The sequence below is a fragment of the Cornus florida genome, unplaced genomic scaffold (assembly GCF_030987335.1).
Source record: "Cornus florida cultivar Cherokee Brave unplaced genomic scaffold, ASM3098733v1 CherokeeBrave_3.0.0_Hap2_Chr03, whole genome shotgun sequence".
Lineage (NCBI taxonomy): Eukaryota > Viridiplantae > Streptophyta > Magnoliopsida > Cornales > Cornaceae > Cornus > Cornus florida.
Genome location: NW_026775573.1, coordinates 66,185,426 through 66,203,789, shown reverse-complemented (window position 1 = coordinate 66,203,789; position 18,364 = coordinate 66,185,426). Strand labels below are relative to the sequence as shown.

General features: G+C 38.0%; 1 protein-coding gene across 1 annotated transcript in view; it reads right to left on the bottom strand.

Moving 5' to 3' along the window:
• The window catches only part of LOC132300707 (transportin-1), a 56,419-nt gene extending 41,293 nt beyond the window's left edge, over positions 1-15,126 (bottom strand). Inside the window, exons 1-2 of the mRNA XM_059797906.1 lie at positions 14,792-15,126; positions 10,324-10,611 (exon numbers count right to left, since the gene is read on the bottom strand). Coding sequence (XP_059653889.1) covers positions 10,324-10,611; positions 14,792-14,974 — 471 coding nt within the window. The 5' untranslated portion in view covers positions 14,975-15,126. The remainder of the gene's footprint in view (positions 1-10,323; positions 10,612-14,791) is intronic.
• Positions 15,127-18,364: the final 3,238 nt, after the last annotated feature.

The window sequence follows — 18,364 nt, the reverse complement described above, 5'->3', positions numbered from 1 at the left end:
ACGTTAACAAGTTGACCCCAAACATAGAAAAACAAAAGCTCCGGTTATTTATCTAAACTCAAATATATAAATTTCTTATAGAAACTCTAAAAGATCAGCTCATACTAGTAAGTCAGAAATTTCAAGAAAATTACCATCTAGACTCTCTATTCACTAGAAGAAATTATTCGTGGATTATTCCATGTAAAAAGTGCAAGATTATTAAGTATTCTCCAATTATTTAGTAAATTTATACCTACATCAACAATTCTAGACCAAGTTACCTAATCAGCCAACTGGAGCCCATTCTCCCACTATTAATCCATAGATTTGCAGATTCAGAGTGGATCTATGGCAGCTCTTTATCTGTGCAGATCAGCCATCCAGAAAGCACATATTTTGAAGAATTACATGCTCCATGTATTTTGGGCTTTTATATTGTTTTGACCCCATCCCACCATGGACTAATCAACCAGATTCTTGAGTTGGTCTTTTCATGTCACTTTGGTGTGTTTTACATGGCCTAGCCTGAATCTTCAGCTCATTTACATGCAGCCTGGAACCTATTTAATCCCTCTGTCCCAAAATTCTTGGGGTGTTTGGGGAATGCAACTTTTTATGGTAGTGGGTTTTAATACTTTTTTATTGTACTGATAAGAGTGAATTTCTAAATTTATCCTTGTTAAAAGACAAAGGAGTACTCTGTAATTAGTGCACTTGTTTTATCCTTGTTCAAAAGGATAGTTTGGGAATGTTATAAAAAAATAGTACATCCATTTTTGGAATGTGACATGTATTTTGGGACATCCCAAAATACAAATATGGACAAGGATTTTGGGACGGAGGGAGTATCAAAGTTCTTAAGTTCGCAACATAGGTATTTGTTAGGAATGGTGTCTCAAATATTCTAATTAGGTTTCTATTTTAGAGTTGTATTCTATAAGGTAATTTTTTGTTAGGCAAGTCTTGGGCTCCAAGGAATTGTAATTCTTGACCATCAAGGAATTGGGTTTGGAACTCTATAAATAGATGTGGAGTTGAGTGGAGAAGGTAGAGAAGAAAAGAGAACAGAGAAGAGAAGGGAGTGGGTGAGAGTAGAGAGATGCAACTTCATAGAAATTGGTAAGTGTGAATTATGAGGAAAACAAAATGAAAACAGTGAGTGTTGGGTGGTGCGGGGGTAGAAATTATGAGTGAGTGGGTAGAACACCGAAGGTGAAGAATGGTAGACCGTGAAAGACTCGAGTATCCAACATCATACCTGAGTAGAGAATGTGAGTACACGATTCAATGTTCAAAGTCTCTCTAGTGAAATTTATCATGAGGCAGAGAGTGAGTGAGCATTCTCTACAGTTGTATATTCTCTTCTTAATTCATTATAGGGAAATTTCTTCTCTTCATGGAGGTGGGTCGGAGTTCGTCCAAACCACATAAAATATTGTGTTATTATGTGTGCTTGTTTGTATCATGCTTTCTTTGTGTCGAACGAAGGGGATTTAATTCCCAACAATATTGAACTCAAAAAAACCACCCATGTGCCTAACCATCGTTGTTAAAGTTCTAAACCCACAATTCATGTGCTCTATAATTTTATGATCCCGAAATATTAAATGTCTAAAGCCCACAAAAAATACCATATCTGTTGTATCCTTTTAAGATGCATAAACTGTCAGATTCCAAATTGACTCCCACTCCACCAATTTCATTGTGCAATCTTATATAGCTATTCTTGTTCACCTTTTTGATAAGTTAGGGCCAGAGAGCCGAATAGTATCATAAAACAAAGATCAAAGTCCACATAACTGAACAAAAGAGGATGGATATGCACCCTCCCATGATCCCATCACTCCCTCCCCTAGGGATGCCTCTTCCATCCTTCCTCCTCTCCCTTCCTCTATTTTTCCATCCCTTCTACCAAACGAAGCATAAGACTTCGTGCTCTAGCTTCCGCTCTCACCTTTACAATCAGAGTTGCATCAGGGTTGTGTTTTACATTTATTTTTTTTAAAATACTCATTTCTTGCTGTAATTTCCACTAATAGAAAAGAAAAGGAGAGACAAGAATAAGAACGGTAATGAGCACAAACAAGGACCGGTCTTTGCCGTTGAAGGGTGGCTGTGTTTTCCTGTAGAAATTCACATTTTAAGCTAGTTTTAGCATTTTAAGAATTTTCATTACTCAAGCTTTAAGTAGGATATTTTTTTTTCCCTGAATGGGGTATATTATATAACGAAAACTGTTCTTTAAGTAGGATTTCCTTTGTATGTTCACACTTTGATGCATTAAAAGTGTGGATGTCTTATTAATTATTATTGCTGACTATATAAATGTTGGGATTGCTAACTAAAACAAGTGTATGTGCATGTGTCTGATAATTAGATGTTGGGATTGCTCACTAAAATAGGAGTATGTGCATGCACCTCATCTATTCACTTTATAGACATTGAAAATTTTGCTAGAAATTGTCAATGCAAAGTGGTGGTAACAAGGTCACCACAAAAATTCTGGAGGTTAGGTGTTAGAAGGGTCTTGTCCTATATCGGATCCAGATGGAAAGAGAATGAGTATATATGGGCGGGTAGGCAACGCTACCCAATAGCTTAAGCTTTTGGGTCATTGGCAAGCGCCCAACCCATTACAGCTAGTATCAGAACCAGACGCGATACTTAATCCTGAGTCACGCCAAGCGCCCATCGAAAGGAGTCCTGGTTTGCTCCGGGCAGGCAAGGTGATTCAACCACAACGAGGGTGTTGCGAGTTCGAGTGGGCGAGTTCGAGTGTGTATAAGATTATTGCGGAAGTGCTAGCCATTCGACTGAGGAGAGTGCTTGGTGATCTCAGAATGCTTTTGTTGGAGGGCGTCAAATTATGGATTCAGTGTTTGATTGCCAGTGAGTGTATTAAGGCTAGGGCGAGAAGTGGAATTCCGGGGGACGTATGCAAACTGGATATTGAAAAGGCTAATGATCATGCCTACTGGGATTTTTTGATGCATATGATGAAGCGAATGGGTTTTGGTCAAAAGTGAAGGGCGTGGAATTTTTTTCGCAGTTCAACAGCATGTTTCTCTATCTTAGTGAATGGATCTCCGGCTGGATTCTTTGCTAGTTCTCGAGGCTTGTGGCAGGGGGACCCTCTCTCCCCCTTCTTGTTTGTTATTGTCATGGAGGCTTTTAGTCGATTGATGGGGAGGGCAAGGGAGCTTGGGGTTATTCAGGGATTCGCAGTGGATAGAGCCCCTAATCAGTTGATCATTTCCCACTTGCTTTTTGTGGATGATACCATTGTCATTTGTGATGCTAATCTTCATTAGCTAAGGTATTTAAGGTGCGTGTTGGCATGTTTCCAAGTTGTTTCTTGTTTGAAGATCAATATTGGAAAAAGTGAGATTGTCCCAGTTAAGGTGGTGGAGGATATTCAAGTTTTGGTTGATACTCTTTTCTGATCTCCTACTTGGGACTCCCTTTGGGAGCCTCTTCGAGGAGAATTTATTTTTGGGATCTGATTGTTGAGAGGTTTGAGAAGAGTCTTGCAGGTTGGAAGAAACAATACTTCTCAAAAGGGGGGAGGACCACTCTTATGAAAAGCACACTCTCAAGTCTCCCGACCTAATTTATGCCATTTTTTCCGATGCCCAAGACAGTTGTTAGAAGACTTGATGTTATTCAGAGGAAGTTCTTGGGGGGTGGTTTAGGTGATGAGTTCAAGTGTCACATGGTTGACTGGGAAAGAGTGTGTTCCCCAATTAAAATGGGGGGTTTGGGCATTCGAAGGATGGATGTGTTTAATAAGGTGTCGTTGGGCAAGTGGTTGTGGAGATTTGGGTGAGAAAGGGCCAAGCTTTGGAGGCGTGTCATCGATTATCATTACAGGGAGGGTGATGGTGGGATGATAGATTCCCAAAGGGTATGGGCTCTTGGAATCTTATCAGTAGAGGTTGGGATGAATTCTCTAAAAGGATTCGGATCAAGATTCAAACTTCAAAGTGGAAGAAATGTCAGGTTTTGGAAAGATAGATGGTGTGGGGATTCGGCTTTTGCCCATAGGTTCCCTCAACTTTACCGAATTGCTATGAATAGAGATGATGTAGTTCCTAACTATTATCGCCTTGACATTGGGAGGGTGACTTGGGAAATGTAGTTCCGTAGACAATTCCATGATTGGGAACTATTTAAGGTTACATAATTTCTAGCATTCATCTATAGCCAGGGATGGTCGGGGTAGGCATGGATGAGATGGTGTGGGTGGGTTTCTCGAGAGGGGTGTTTGAGGTCAAGTCCTTCTATTTTAGTATGGTGGAGCTTCCTGGCCCCGCTTTTCCTTGGAAAGCTATTTGGGGGACAAAAGCACCTCTGAAGGTGGCTTTTTTCTCGTGGACAGCTGCTTTTGGAAGCATCCTCACAATTGATAATCTTAGAAGAAGAAGTCAAGTTATGGTTAACAGGTGCTACATGTGTAAGAAGACGGGGGAATCTGTCAACGATCTTCTCATTCATTGCTCGGTGGCAAGGGATGTTTGGTCTTTGTTTTTGGTTGCGTTTGGTCTTCCGTGGGTGTTCTCAGAATCTATGGTTGACTTGCTAGAGACTTGGAGAGGGTGTACAGAGAAGGGCCAAGTCAGAGATGCTCGGAGGGCTACTACCCTGTGTATATATGGTGGGGTTTGTGGCGTGAAATAAATAGAAGATACTTTGAGGGAGAGGAGTCTCCTATTTGGGCTCTTAAGAATGGTATACTTTCTTCTTTATTCTTTTGGGTAAATGGGCAGGATTGTAATTCAATGGATTCTCTTTTGGATTTTGTTGATAGCTTAAAGCTATAGTGTCTTCATGGATGGCAGTTGTCTTATTTGGGAGCGCTCCTACCCAACCAACTTGAGCTTTTGGGTGACCCGTTATATTAGGGCACAGTAGGGATTGGTCTAGGTCACAAGAAAGGTCTCAAGTATGCAAGGATCTCAACCAATTCCCGTGTCTTTTTTTTTTTTTTTTTTGGTTCTTTGTTTTTTTTTTTTTTTGATGAGTAAAGATTGTATAAAGAAGCGTTCAAAAGGGGAAAAAATATAACCAGCGTGAGGAAACGTAATGCTGCCGCATCAAGGAAAAGTAACCAGCATGAGGGCAAAGTAGGGGTTCTGGTATCTGCTAGGGTTTTCATGAAGAATACTAGGGTTTTCAACCATGGAGGATGGCGAAACCTCCTCCAAACAGCATGCAGGAGTGGTTACTTCCTGTGAGCAGTCTCCTTCACGGACGACATGGCATAGTTTGTTTTGAAAAAAAAAAATTAATTCATCATTCACTAAGCTCGAGTTCCATGCTGATTATAAGAGAAGAAAGAAGGTGCAAATGTTGTTGATGTCAAAGAGGGAGTTGAATATTGGTGCAACTCTGCTGTTGGTTACGTGACAGGATATAAGCTTTATTATCCTTTATTAAGTACTATGTTCAACGTCAATGGTGTAAAGAGTCTAAAGACTTCTCCTTAGTTTACTTGAAGGATGATTCCTGAATCGTTAACTGTTAGTATTCATGGAGTGGATTACCAGGTTGATTCTGAGTATGACTGGCGCTCACAAATTTGCTCCAACTGCAAACGAATTACCCAACTAGCCCCTAAATGCCCTTTGAAGGTAATTGCTGAACCTAAAGCTGAAGGCGAATGATTGAGAAGTGAGTGGTCAAGTGAAAGGGAAGATGGTGGAAGAGGATCAAACAAATCTGGTGGATAATTGCCCTGAAACTTCTGCTTCTATTAATGAAGCTGACCTTCAGAACCAATTTTCAGTTCTGGAAGAAGAATTTTTCTTTTTTGATAAGTAAAGGAATTGGTTATTCTCTTAGGGGAGTTTCTAATGAAGCTGATAATGTTGCCTTGGTTGTCCCTCTGGAGGGTGTTTGACTGTTTTCTAATGAGATTAGGCATCAGACTAATGTCGCACAGGAGATGGATAGGATTTGTCAACATGAAACTACCACAGTTTCTAATGATATATTCAATGGTAAATGCAGATCATTTGGCAAGTCCAAGTGCGCATATTGCTGCTGCTAAAGTTTCAAGTGCTAGTGATTCTGAGATTAATGAATCCGATAGTCAAGCCCAACCGATAACACAATCTTTTTCCAATTGAGAGTTTTTTTTTTTTTTTTTTGGGGGGGGTGGGGCGCGGTTTTGAAGCTAATTCACCATCCCAAAGTTCTCGGTGATGGCTGCTGGAATGTTGGAGGCCTCAATAGGCATTCCATGCAGCATGAGGTAAGAAATTGGTTGGTTAATAATAATTACACTTATTTCTTTGGTAGAGACCATAATTAGGGAGCACAAGTGTGGTAGAATTCAGAAATAAATAAAAACAAAAAAATTGTAGATGGAGTTGGATGGCTACTTATGGATCTAGCCCTATTAGAAATGCCTTTAGGTCTGAATTTCATCTTTCTCGCCCTTGTTCCAATGAAGAAGCATGCCATGAAGATTGCATATTATAAACCTATTTCTGTGTAACTTGTTGTAGAAGATCATCACAAAGATTCTAGCTAACAGGCTCAGTATTGTGATTTAGTCCTTGGTTGGCCTTGGTAGGTTGCAAGCCTGTGAAATTGGGTGGACTTGGCATAAGACGAATAGTTCCTTTCAATCAAGCCCTCCTGGGTAAATGGTTATGGAGATATGGGAGGGAAAGACACCATCCTTGGCACAGGTTAGTTTCCTGTCGGTTTGGGGAAGAAGATGGAGGCTGGTCTACACGTCCAGTTACTCTTGTGGGAGGAGTAGGGATGTGGAAGTCTATTCGGAAGGGTTGGGACCCCTTTTCTGCTCATATCAGATTCAAAGTTCGTGATGGACGTCGCGTTCGGTTTTGGGAAGATCTTTGGTGCGGTGATCAACCACTATCTCGTTCATTTCCTAGATTATTTAGTATTGCAGTTGATAAACACACCTTTGTAGCTGATTGTTATCGTCTTGATAGCAGTGGAATTACGTGAAATGTGCACTTTCGGCGCTCTTTTCAGGATTGGGAGATGGATGAGGTATGTGTTTTTTTGGATCTTCTATATCGGCAGGAGGGTGTTGGCATAGAAAATGATGATTTGATTTGGGTTCCTTCTCCCCACGGTCGTTTCGAAGTAAGATCCCTGTTCTCATGTTTGTCTCATTTTGTTAATCATGATTTCTTGTGGAAACTATTTGGCGATCCATGGCTCCAACTAGGGTGGCTTTCTTTGTTTGGACTGCTGTTTGGGGAAAGATTTTGACAATTGATAATTTAAGGAAAAGGGGCAATTGTATTGTTAATCGGTGTTGTCTTTGCAAGAAAGATGCATTGCCCTATGGCGAACGACTGTTGGAATCTTATTTTTGGGTTGTTTGGCATGTGTTGGGAAATGCCACAATCTACTAAGGAATTGATTCATGTATGGAGAGGATGTCGTGTGAGAAGGGATGTACGAAATTTCTGGAGAGTTGTCCCACATTGTGTTTGGTGGTGCATTTGGACGGAGAGAAATAGTAGAATGTTTGAAGATAAACAGTCGTCTACGGCAATGGTGAAACATCACATTCTTCATTCTCTTTTCAATTATGTGAAGAGGAGTTCTTGCTCTTCTTCTGATGATTTAATTATTTTTTTGGATTCTTTGGGGCCTTAGTACCGGTTCCATTCTTGTATAAGGGACGCGTTCCCCTTTTGAACGCCTTTTTTATGTTATTATTACTTATCAAAAAAAAAATTAGAAGGATCCATGATAACATTTTTGTTAGTTTCAGATCTGATCAAAGGGTTTAGCTACAGAAAAAGATGATCCTTCCATGGATTTGAAGATTGATTTGAGTAAAGTCTATGCCTCAGTATCTTGGGATTTTCTTATCAAAGTTATGCACTTATATGGTTTTGGGGATAGATGGATTTCTTGGATTCAGGAAAGTATCACTTCTGCTAAATTCTCAATCTTGTTTAGTGGTGTTCCCACTAACTTTTTCTCAGCCTCTAAGGGCTTAGACAAGGTTGTCCACTGTCCCCTTTTGTTCACTCTTGTGTCTGATTATTTTTCAAAATTAATTGAAGATAGGGTTACTCAGCGAGGTTTGAGACTCTAAAAGTCGGTCACCAGAACTGGTTTGAAGCTCTCCAATGTGATTTATGCTGCTGATCTATTATTCGTTGTGAAGGCTGATGTTTCTACCGTCAAGTCCCTTAATGAGGTGTTTGTTGAGTTTGAGAAGGTAACTGGTTTGCAGGTTAATAAGGATAAGAGCACTCTCATCTTCTCTAGATCAGTTAGAAGAAGAAGAAGTATCAAGAAGTTGCTGTAGTTCAGAGTTGGAGAGTTTCCAGTCCATTATCTTTCTTTTTTCTTTTTCTTTTACTTTTTTTAATTAGTTTCCAGTCCATTATCTTGGTGTTCCTCTTTCTGACAAGGGCTTAAAAGGATCAAATTTTAATCAATTGTTAGATAAAGTTTATGCCATGCTTGCAAATTGGAATTCTCTGAAACTCTTTGGCTGGCAGAGTTGAACTGGTGAAGGCAGTCCTTTCCTATGTGTACTACTGGGCTTTTGCATACAAAATTCCTTGGCCTCGTAGGGTGGAGCTTAGGAGAAAACTGAAGCTTTTCATCTGGGGTGGTAACAAAGATTTTAACAAGATGCATCAACTGAGCTGGAAGAAAGTCAACACACCTACTGTTAAAGGGCAACTTGGCATTAGGAAAGAAAATGAGATTGATTTCTCAGCCAAGTGTATTATGGCCTGGGACTTCATGCAACAAAGGACAAGCTTTGGGTGGCGTGGTTCCAATCTAGATACTTAACATTTCTTCCTTCTGGAATGTCGCTGTTAAGCAAAAGCATTTATAGCTTGGAAGAAGATTCTGGAGGTCAGAGGTTTCTTGGTTAGCTAATTGAACTATAGAATTGACAGTGGGTCCTCATTTAACTCGTTATATGATCCTTGGTATGAGGGTAGATCTCTGGTTCAAATCTTTGGGGCTAATGCTTATAAAGGGCTTGATAAGAAAGCTTTCCATTCGAGTATAATTTAGAACGGCCATTAGCAGTTTCCTCTGATCAATCCAGATTAGATTTCTCAACATATCAGTAGATTGCCTCTGGGTAATGGTCCTGATCTTATCTTCAATATTCCACCTATTTGAATTAGTTGACCAACGTAAGCTCTAAAATTTCTACAGTTGTCTTGAGATACTTGCTTAGATTTCTTCAATGGTTACAATTTTCTCATGTTAATCCACAATATGGTTCGATTTTGTTTCTTTCATTCATCATCATGCATATAGATATTGACTGTATGTTAAGTGTTGGTCATCAATAATCCTAGAATTACAAGTAATTGAAGAACGGAGCATCTAACAAGCGGATTGTTGAATGGCAGTATGAAGAGAACGTCTGGCGTGAATCTACATCAGAGGTAAGTAGGGGCTTATAAGAATTAGATTCTGATAGCTTAGATTTGAAAACTTATTTTTCCTGAAGTGGAATTGATATGTCTAGATTAGGTCCCGCGGTTTTTTTTCCCATAGGGTTCTCCAAATAAAAATTGGCATTCATGTGTGAGGATATTTTATAGTTTATATTACTGCATTTTGTTATTTTTATGTTCTTAAATTTAAGTAAATAATTTAATATTCAGTTCAAGTTAGTTTAATTTTATATTTAAGTTGGTAGTACTTAATTTGATTTCAAGACCTACTCATGTGCCTCTAGATCTAGTTCAGGCCTTCACGTACTTTGACTATCAAAGTGTAGGGTTACAGAACAATCCTTCAGGAGTTGTCTCACAATACATGTTGATGGTAATATCATTTTATGGCAACTTTCAACTTTCCCTCTATGTTAGTCGCTTTAGAAGGCCTCCTGTTTGCAGCAAGAGAATGAGCTTCAAGAAAATGATATGATGTTCTTATAGAGTAGAACCATGCAATACCCATAGATCTTTCAATCTAACATCAAATTGCATATCCCATTGTAGCTAGTATATAAGTTTTTCATTGTTCCGTCCTCTCTAATAACTTGTCAACAAGAAAAAAAGATATGCAATGTATGCTTAACTGCTGAATATTTTTGGATGACACTAAATATTGACCAGCCAGTAGCTTTTGTCACTGCAATACAGTTGCGGATAAATCAATTTAATACTTTTGCAGGAGTTGAACAGATAGGGTACATCAAGATAGCACAAAGAAAAGGAGTTTAACCATACAAATCAACAGGGAAGAAGCTTTAAGACATTGTTATAGCAATAAGAACTCATTAAACTAAGTATTATTTAAGAAGATAAAAAGGAAAAATTAATAAAGAATACAGCACAGATTTAGAAAGCCGGGACTTACCTTGGACAAAGCATCCATAGCACCTTCCATGTGATTTAATTCGTTGCTATCCAAGCACTTGACAAGGGTATCTAGCAGCTCAGGCCATCCAAAAACTCCCCCTAGCTGAACAAGAACACTTATAATGGTCCCAGCTGTAGACCTGATATTCCTATCTGCTGCTCCTAAACAAGGTAACAACTCTGATTTTATGTATTGCTGGTATGCAGGAGTCATGGATTTGAATGCAGTTTTGAGGTTATTCTTAAGAAGCAATCCAGCTGCCTGCCGAACCTCCAGAGATTTACCCTGCTTAGAAATTACCAAACTTTAATTTACGTAAAGGAAAATGAAAAAAAAGTCTACTTAAATATGGAAGTATTGGCAGTGTGCAAATTCATTTCATAGTATATCCACAAGAAAAATACTGTGCTGGTCTCCGTTAATTGACGGAGCAGAGCAGGGAGGGCAGCAGACCAAGAACAAAACAAGAATTGCGAAAGAAAAGTAAAGAGGCTACTCACAATGAACACAAAGATTAACGTGGTTCGGCTTAAAACTAAGCATACGTCCACAGTGAAGATCCAGCAAAAGATTTCACTATGCGAAAATCAGGAGTTTACAAGTTTCAGCCCACAAACCCTCGCTCTCGCTCTCGCTCTTTTTTTGTGATTTTCTGTGTTGTCTCATTTGCTACTCCAAACCCTAAATGCCCTTATATAGTTGTATACCAGGCTACATTTTCTCTGGGGACGCTGCCCCACGGACACTTTGTCGAAACAAAATTCGGGCCACAAGGCCCACAACATCCACAGGGCTGTACATAATCTTTGACATTGCCCTCAAACTCAAATCACCAATCTCATACTTGAGAGCTCAAGCATTTACCATTGCACCAAGAAATGGCCTCTTATATCCACAAAACATTGTGCCACTTCCTCTCATCAATAGCATCACAAAATCCATTTCACAACCATCAACACCACCAAGTCAACCCTGTCACTAAAATTATTTCAGTATAGCATATTTTCTTCAACAAAACAGCGTCTCTTTCTTCCCAAACAATTAACCAAACATACTCTTACTTCAGATTTTGTAGCATACACTACAGACCCCCACCTCTCTTCCCCCAAAAACCACAAACTACAAGATAAAGCCTACCAACTGGGCATAAATTACTGAAGACGCCAAAAAGAAGTGTATTTTTGGATCAGTGGAAAAAGATTAAAAAAAATATGAGCCAGTTCATTCTATCATAACAGTTATACAGGCACATAGTCAAACCTGAATGTTAAGGCATTACACGTACTAGTGATCTTTTAAACTGAAAGTGTAAGTGAATTATAATTGAAAAATATAATAAAAAATCCCATGCTAAGCATCTACTTTTTTTTTTTTGTAAGTCCATTCAAAGCATCTACTTACTTATTGAGAACCCTCTTGTCCCATATCGGCATAAAATTTTCAATTGCAATGAAAATTTGACAGCTTAAATTCATTTACAAAGCTATCAAATATTACAACTCCATAAAAACTTTAAAGAAAAAGTAAAATTTAAAAGAAAGAAACTTTTTAGTTCTTATATATCAACTGAACAGCAATGAATGATGAAACGCTTGCAGAATAGAATAATTTAAACTGATTATCAAGTCCACCATTATCCAGTTATTAACCGTTGCCCCAGTAAATAAATAAATAAATAGAAAGAGAACATAAAACAACAGAAAAGATAATTTTTCACTTCATCGTCACATAAAGTCTACCCAAAATGAGTCGAGACTGTAAATCCTAACTTTTTAATGACCATAACCAGCTAAACACCGAGCAGATTAATCATGACCGAGATCCACCAAGAAAGTCAGCCATTTTTGTAAGAAAAAAAAGAAAAAAAAAAAAACAATCAGAGTACCTCAGCACGTGAAAGGATGAAAGCGAGGTGGTTCTTAAAATTGGGAAACTGGGAGTAGTATTGGAGTTGCTGCCAAAATCTTGACTTATCAAGAGTCGGAAATATCTGTTGTCTGGGTAAGAACCATATCTCCATGAAACCTTCATTTAGTGGTGTGGGGTGAATAGGTCTTCTTGCTTAATTTTGTGATTGAGTAAATTTTTTGATTTAATTAGCAATTGAAACCCAAATCAACCACACACAAACCAATCAAATCGATAACATAAAGCAAGTAAATTTTCTTAAAATTGGAAAACTGGGAGTAGTATTTGGAGTTGCTGCCAAAATCTTGACTAATCAAAAGTCGGAAATATCTGTCGTCTGAGTAAGAACCATATCTCCATGAAACCATCATTTAGTTGTGTGAGTTGAGCTATACAAAAGTGGCTAGTTGATATAGTGTTGTTTAATGGTTCCTTAGACCTATAGCGGGGTGAATGGGTCGTCTTGCTTAATTTAGTGACTGAGTAAATTTTTTTATTTAATTAGCAATTGAAACCCAAATCAACCACACACAAACCAATCAAAAAGATAACATGAAGCAAGTAAAGGGGAGAACACACCAGATTTTATACATGAAAAATCTCAACAAGAAAAAACCACTGGACCGTAGTATAGTGCAAAGCAATCCATTATATCAAGCATAGTTACACCAACTTTGACTCAATCTTATGCCCAGGTCACTTTTGCCAAGACCAGGTTGCCGACCATCTTAGGCTTACTCCTGTTTACCAACTCTTACACATGCGAGTCCGGTTTCTGTAGATCTCATACTCGCTCCCACTATCTTATATATAAGCCGCTGACGTCAAACAGAATTGCTATGCAAAAAATCTGCCCTCTTTGTAATGATCCAATGCTCCTTCGAAGAAAACCAAAGAAGAATGAATTGGAAGATGAAATCCAGCTGAAGTACATCAACAATAATGAAGCTCTGTGCTCTCTACTCAATCACAAGTATTCATAAAGGTATATAAGGAATTTCCTACTTGTGAAAGAAGAAAGTTTACAAAATCATGGAAAACTACGGTTTTATGTATTCTTAAATATACTCTCAAGTTTTTGCATTTTTTTCCATGGAAAAATATCCTAGAAAACTTGTATTTATAGTTCCCAAAGCCTATTCACAAGCTAAAGTTCAATAAGAATTTTAAAATCCCTGTGAAAACAGGCTTCCACGTCACAAATCCTTCCACTGGTACAACAGTATTCTGGACAAAATTTTAAAAAGTCTAGCGAGCTATTCTACCAGTACAATAAAAATCCCAACAGTACAACTTAATTCTGTCCAAAATTATTTCAAATCAGAATCATTTTGTATTGGTAGTGGTACAACTATACCTTCTAGGTATGCAACTCAAATCTGGAAAATATTATTTCAAAGCAGTATGCTCCTCTACAAGTACAGAAAATGGTTCTGCCGGTTAAAAGTCCCACTATTTCCAAACTTATTTAATTTTTCAACAAGAAATCTTTTTTTCATAATTCAATTAAGTATAAACCTAAAGTCCAGGCAAATCTAATCTACCTAAATCCACCACCAACCTAGATCTTAAGGTCTCTAAGGTCTTTCCTTCCTTTGCTTAATGCAATTGAGAATCATGGAGCAACTTGTGAAGATGTTCTGAAGTAGCTTCCGCCTCCATAACTCAGACTTTCAAGGACAAATCTTGGCAAATTGTATGGCATAGAATATTTTGACATTTTGTTCACCCAGTAGCGCTCCAGCCTTAGAACAGAACTTGCCAATATATTAATATTATTCTAACAAGTGGATGACCGAAGGATTGACAGCAGACTTTGAAGAAAACATATTTCATAGTGGTTAACAGTATATTTTTAATTTAAAAAATCACGGGATCAAAACTTTGCACTGGTTCCTCATGTCAATAGCATCAAAATATCCACTTACCAACTACTTATCAATATATATATATCCACTTAACCACCACCACCAATACTACCAAAATCTAATCCACATTTGCGACAGCAGCACTGCCGCAAAAATTGCTTCACAGCTTCCATAAAACGTTGTTTCTTTTATTCACAACAATGTAAATACTCCTAGCTTGACGGCATACGGCTCCCTCCCCCACCCTCCAAGCAACCAAAAAAAGTAAATAAATAAATAATCATAATCATAATAGTTAGGGATCAAAACTCCAACAAATGAACCATAAACTGCGTGTTCAAACCTAGGCTTAAAGCCATTATACATACTAGTGAACTTTCAATTCAAGTGAGAACCTTCTTGGCCTAAAGTGACACACAGATGCGCACATATATATGTAAGAGTGGAAAGCATAACTACGTTCACAAGCTATCAAATGTTACAACTCCAAATCTTTTTTCAGGCCTCAATGAAGGACATTATATGAATACTTGTCATTTCTCCATCATAAACTCGACCCATTTTGATTCCAACAATAAGGACCGATATTTCAATGATCAGGCACCATTTAAACCCCAATCAAAGCAATCACACCCCAAACCCACCAAGAAAATCAGCAAATTTTCTCAAGAAACAAACAATCGGAGTACCTCAGCGCGTGCGAGGACGAAAGCTAGGTAGTTATTGAAATCGGGGAACTGAGAGTATCGTTGAAGTTGCTGCCAAATCTGAGACTTATCAGAAGTCGGAGACATCTGTTGTTCGAGTAAGCCACAGATCTCTGCGAAACCTTCCTCCTGAGGTTGCCACGAGGCAGACGCCGGCATCGTCATCTAGATTTACTGGTGCTTTTTTTAGAGAGAGAAAGATAAGATGATCAAGCTCTATTGGGTTGAGAATTCGGACAAGTTTAGAGAGAGAAAAAGTGAGGGGTTTGGGGGGAGAGAGAAGAAGAGCCGACGACGACGAGTGCTGGTTTAAAGTGAGAGATTTGGGGTTACTGAACTCCAATTGTAATTGTATAGACACGAGTCCACAGTAATGTTTGTATAACCAATCAAGGTCGCACAATTTTTTTTTTTTTTGATAATTTAACTAACACATTAATAGTTTGACCAAATATCAATCTAAAAATATCTTTCGAAAATAACTATCCAAACGTTTGCTCCGTTTTACACTCACACCCCAAAAATTAGTTGACAGGTGTGTCAGACCACTTTTTACATGTAAAGAGACATTCTTACTCTTTGACTTTTGTTTGACCCACTTAATGACATGTTTATCCTCATTTGACTTTAATTTGACTAACTAAATTATTTTTTTAAGTATTTAAATAACACATTTACCCCCCCCCCCCCCCCCACACACACACACACAACACCACCACCAACACCGGAGAGGATTCCAATTTTCCTACCAACACCGGAGAGGATTCCAATTTTCCTCACACACACACACACACATATATATATATATATATATATATATTATACACAAGCAAACCCACTATTGCAGAATTCCAATTTTCCTCATCCCCTTGTCCATCTAATAATTAGCCTCACTTGTGAGAGTGTTTCAGTTAACCGGAAATCTGACACACGATAACAGGTGGCTGGAAACTGACCCAACGCCGGAGATAAGGAGAACAATTAGAGGAAGGTGAGATTGTGCGAGAGATACGAATACAGACCTTGGATCTGGCGGCGGAGGAGGGATTGGAGGACCGGCTGGACTCGTCGCAGCCGTCGCTGGGAGATGCGATGGCGCCGCTCTCTTGGAGCGGCGTTGTGGGGCTGCATCTCGTGGAGTCGCAGTCTTTCTTCGCCGATGGCTTTGAAAGCTGCTGGCGGTGTCCCCACCCGAGCGCGCGGAAGCAGTAGTGGCGGCGATGCGTAAGAATGCGATGAATGCTTCATCGATAACAACAGCTCTGCCACCACCACATCGTCTGCCAGAGCCGCCGTCACCCAGTCGTCCGATGTCATCGAGTGGTTTTCGTGTTGGAAGGAGAGAGATAGAAGGGGTGGTGGTTAGTTGATTTCAATGGCAAAGAAGGGTAAATATGTCATCTGAATGAGGGTAAATATTCCATTTCAATCATTAAATAGTAATTAGGTTATCTAATTCTTTCGAATAAATGTGATTAAAAAATTAGGGGCAAACATGTCTTTTCTCATGTTTTTAACGGAGGCAGTAACGAAAAAGTGAAAATGGACCTAAGTGATAGATATTTTCGAAAGATGTTTTAGACTGATATTTGGCCAAACTACTGAGGATGTCAGTGAAATTAACCCTTTTTTTTTTTTTTTTTTTTTTTTGCTCCTAGCAAAGACAGCCCTACGGCATCTACATATAGAAAGAGAATGGATATGATTTGGGTTATTTGTTTTATATCTTTACTTTAAGGCTTTTTTTTTTTTCCCCCTCCGTCCCACTTTAATTGTCACCTTCGGGAACGTGACTCACTTTCATCCCACTTTAATTGTCGCACAATTTTTATTATTATTTTTTTTTACGTGAATGGATATGATTTGGAATTATTTGTTTGGCTTTTTTTTGTCCCTCTGTCCCACTTTATGCTTTGTTCGGTAGGAAAGAAGGAAGGAAGAAGGGTGGAAGGAAAATAGGAGGGAAATAACAAAATTCCTTCGTTCGGTAAGAAGGAGACACGGAGAGGAAGGATAATAGGAGGGATGACTTATCCCTCCTTCTTTACAAAATTTCATCCGCCCAAATTTGGGCGGAAGATAGGAGAGAAAACAATTGGAGCTATTATAAAAATACTAAATTACAATATTATCCTTCCCAAATATTAATTAAAATTAAACCCTACATATCTCATCTCACGCAAAACGCTCTCTCCAGCAATCTCTCTCACGCAGGTAAGAAACTCTCTCTTGCTCTTGCTCGATTTGTACATGTATATAGATCGTCAGTATTTACAAACAAATTTGATTCATGTGTTATACACACACACACACACACACACACATACACGTTCTCCTTTATCATGCTTTTGTACCCCATGCTTGCCTTGAAACCCAACCTCTGAACCCCTTGTTTGGTAGAGATTTGGATCTTACATATATATATATATACATATATATATATCGATTGTTTGTTATATAATTGCCTTATTAGTAAAAAAGAGGATTCAAAAGAAAAAATACACAGTCTACATAAAGAACCATACAATGCCATAAAACATTTTTTTAGAACATATTTAGAACGAAAAAAACTCCATGTTCACACCTAGTTCGAAAAACAGTAGTTATATATGTATATATAAATAAAGCAAACAACAAATTAGAGTGAAATTAATAATACTGTTCAAATGCATAGTAAAGATGATGGCTATTTACAGGGAAAAAAAATAATGAAGGGTATAATGATAAAAATAATTTTAAATTCCCTCTTCCCTTCTCTTGTAATGAACAAAGGAATTTGGTAAGTTTTTCTCTTCTCTTCCATCCAACTGAACAAAATGAGGGAAGTTCATAATCTTTTCTTTAGAGATGTCTCATCCTTTCCTTCTTATCTCCCTTCCATCCAATTTTCTTCCTTCCTAACGAACGAAGCATTAATTATCGCCTTCCGGAACTGTGACTCACTTTCATCCCACTTTAATTGTCGCCTAGGACGAAGGTAGTATTTAAAATATTTCTTTTTAAACGTTGGTCCTCGTATTAGTTACTAATGGTAAAAAGTTAGAGATGCATATTTTTTTTGGGACTGGAGTATTGGATTTTTTTACTTACTCTCTAAATTAACGACAAAAATAACAATTAATTACTTATGAACTTAATTAATGAAGAATATTATAGAGTTAGTTGATTTTGCGGTCAATCAATTTAAAATGTAAATTAGTTAAAAAAAAATTAGGGTAAAGTACAAAGACACCCCCTAAGGTTTGAGGTAAGGACAAACAGATGAAAGTTAGCCTATTTTTGGATAATCACACCCCTTTGTGAAATTTGCCATCCAAACATAGCCTTAAAACATGTGAAAAGTCCATTTTATCCTTCAATAATTTATTAATTTTAATTATAAAATATCAAAATATTTAAATGACCAAATTACCTTTTTCATCTCTCTCTCTCTATATATATATATATCTTGCTGTCTTTTACCCTTTTAAAAAAAGACAAAAAATCGGTTGCAAGTCCATTTGAAATGGAAAGAAGATCCTCAGGTTAAAAATATAAGTGGTGAAACGAAAGAAA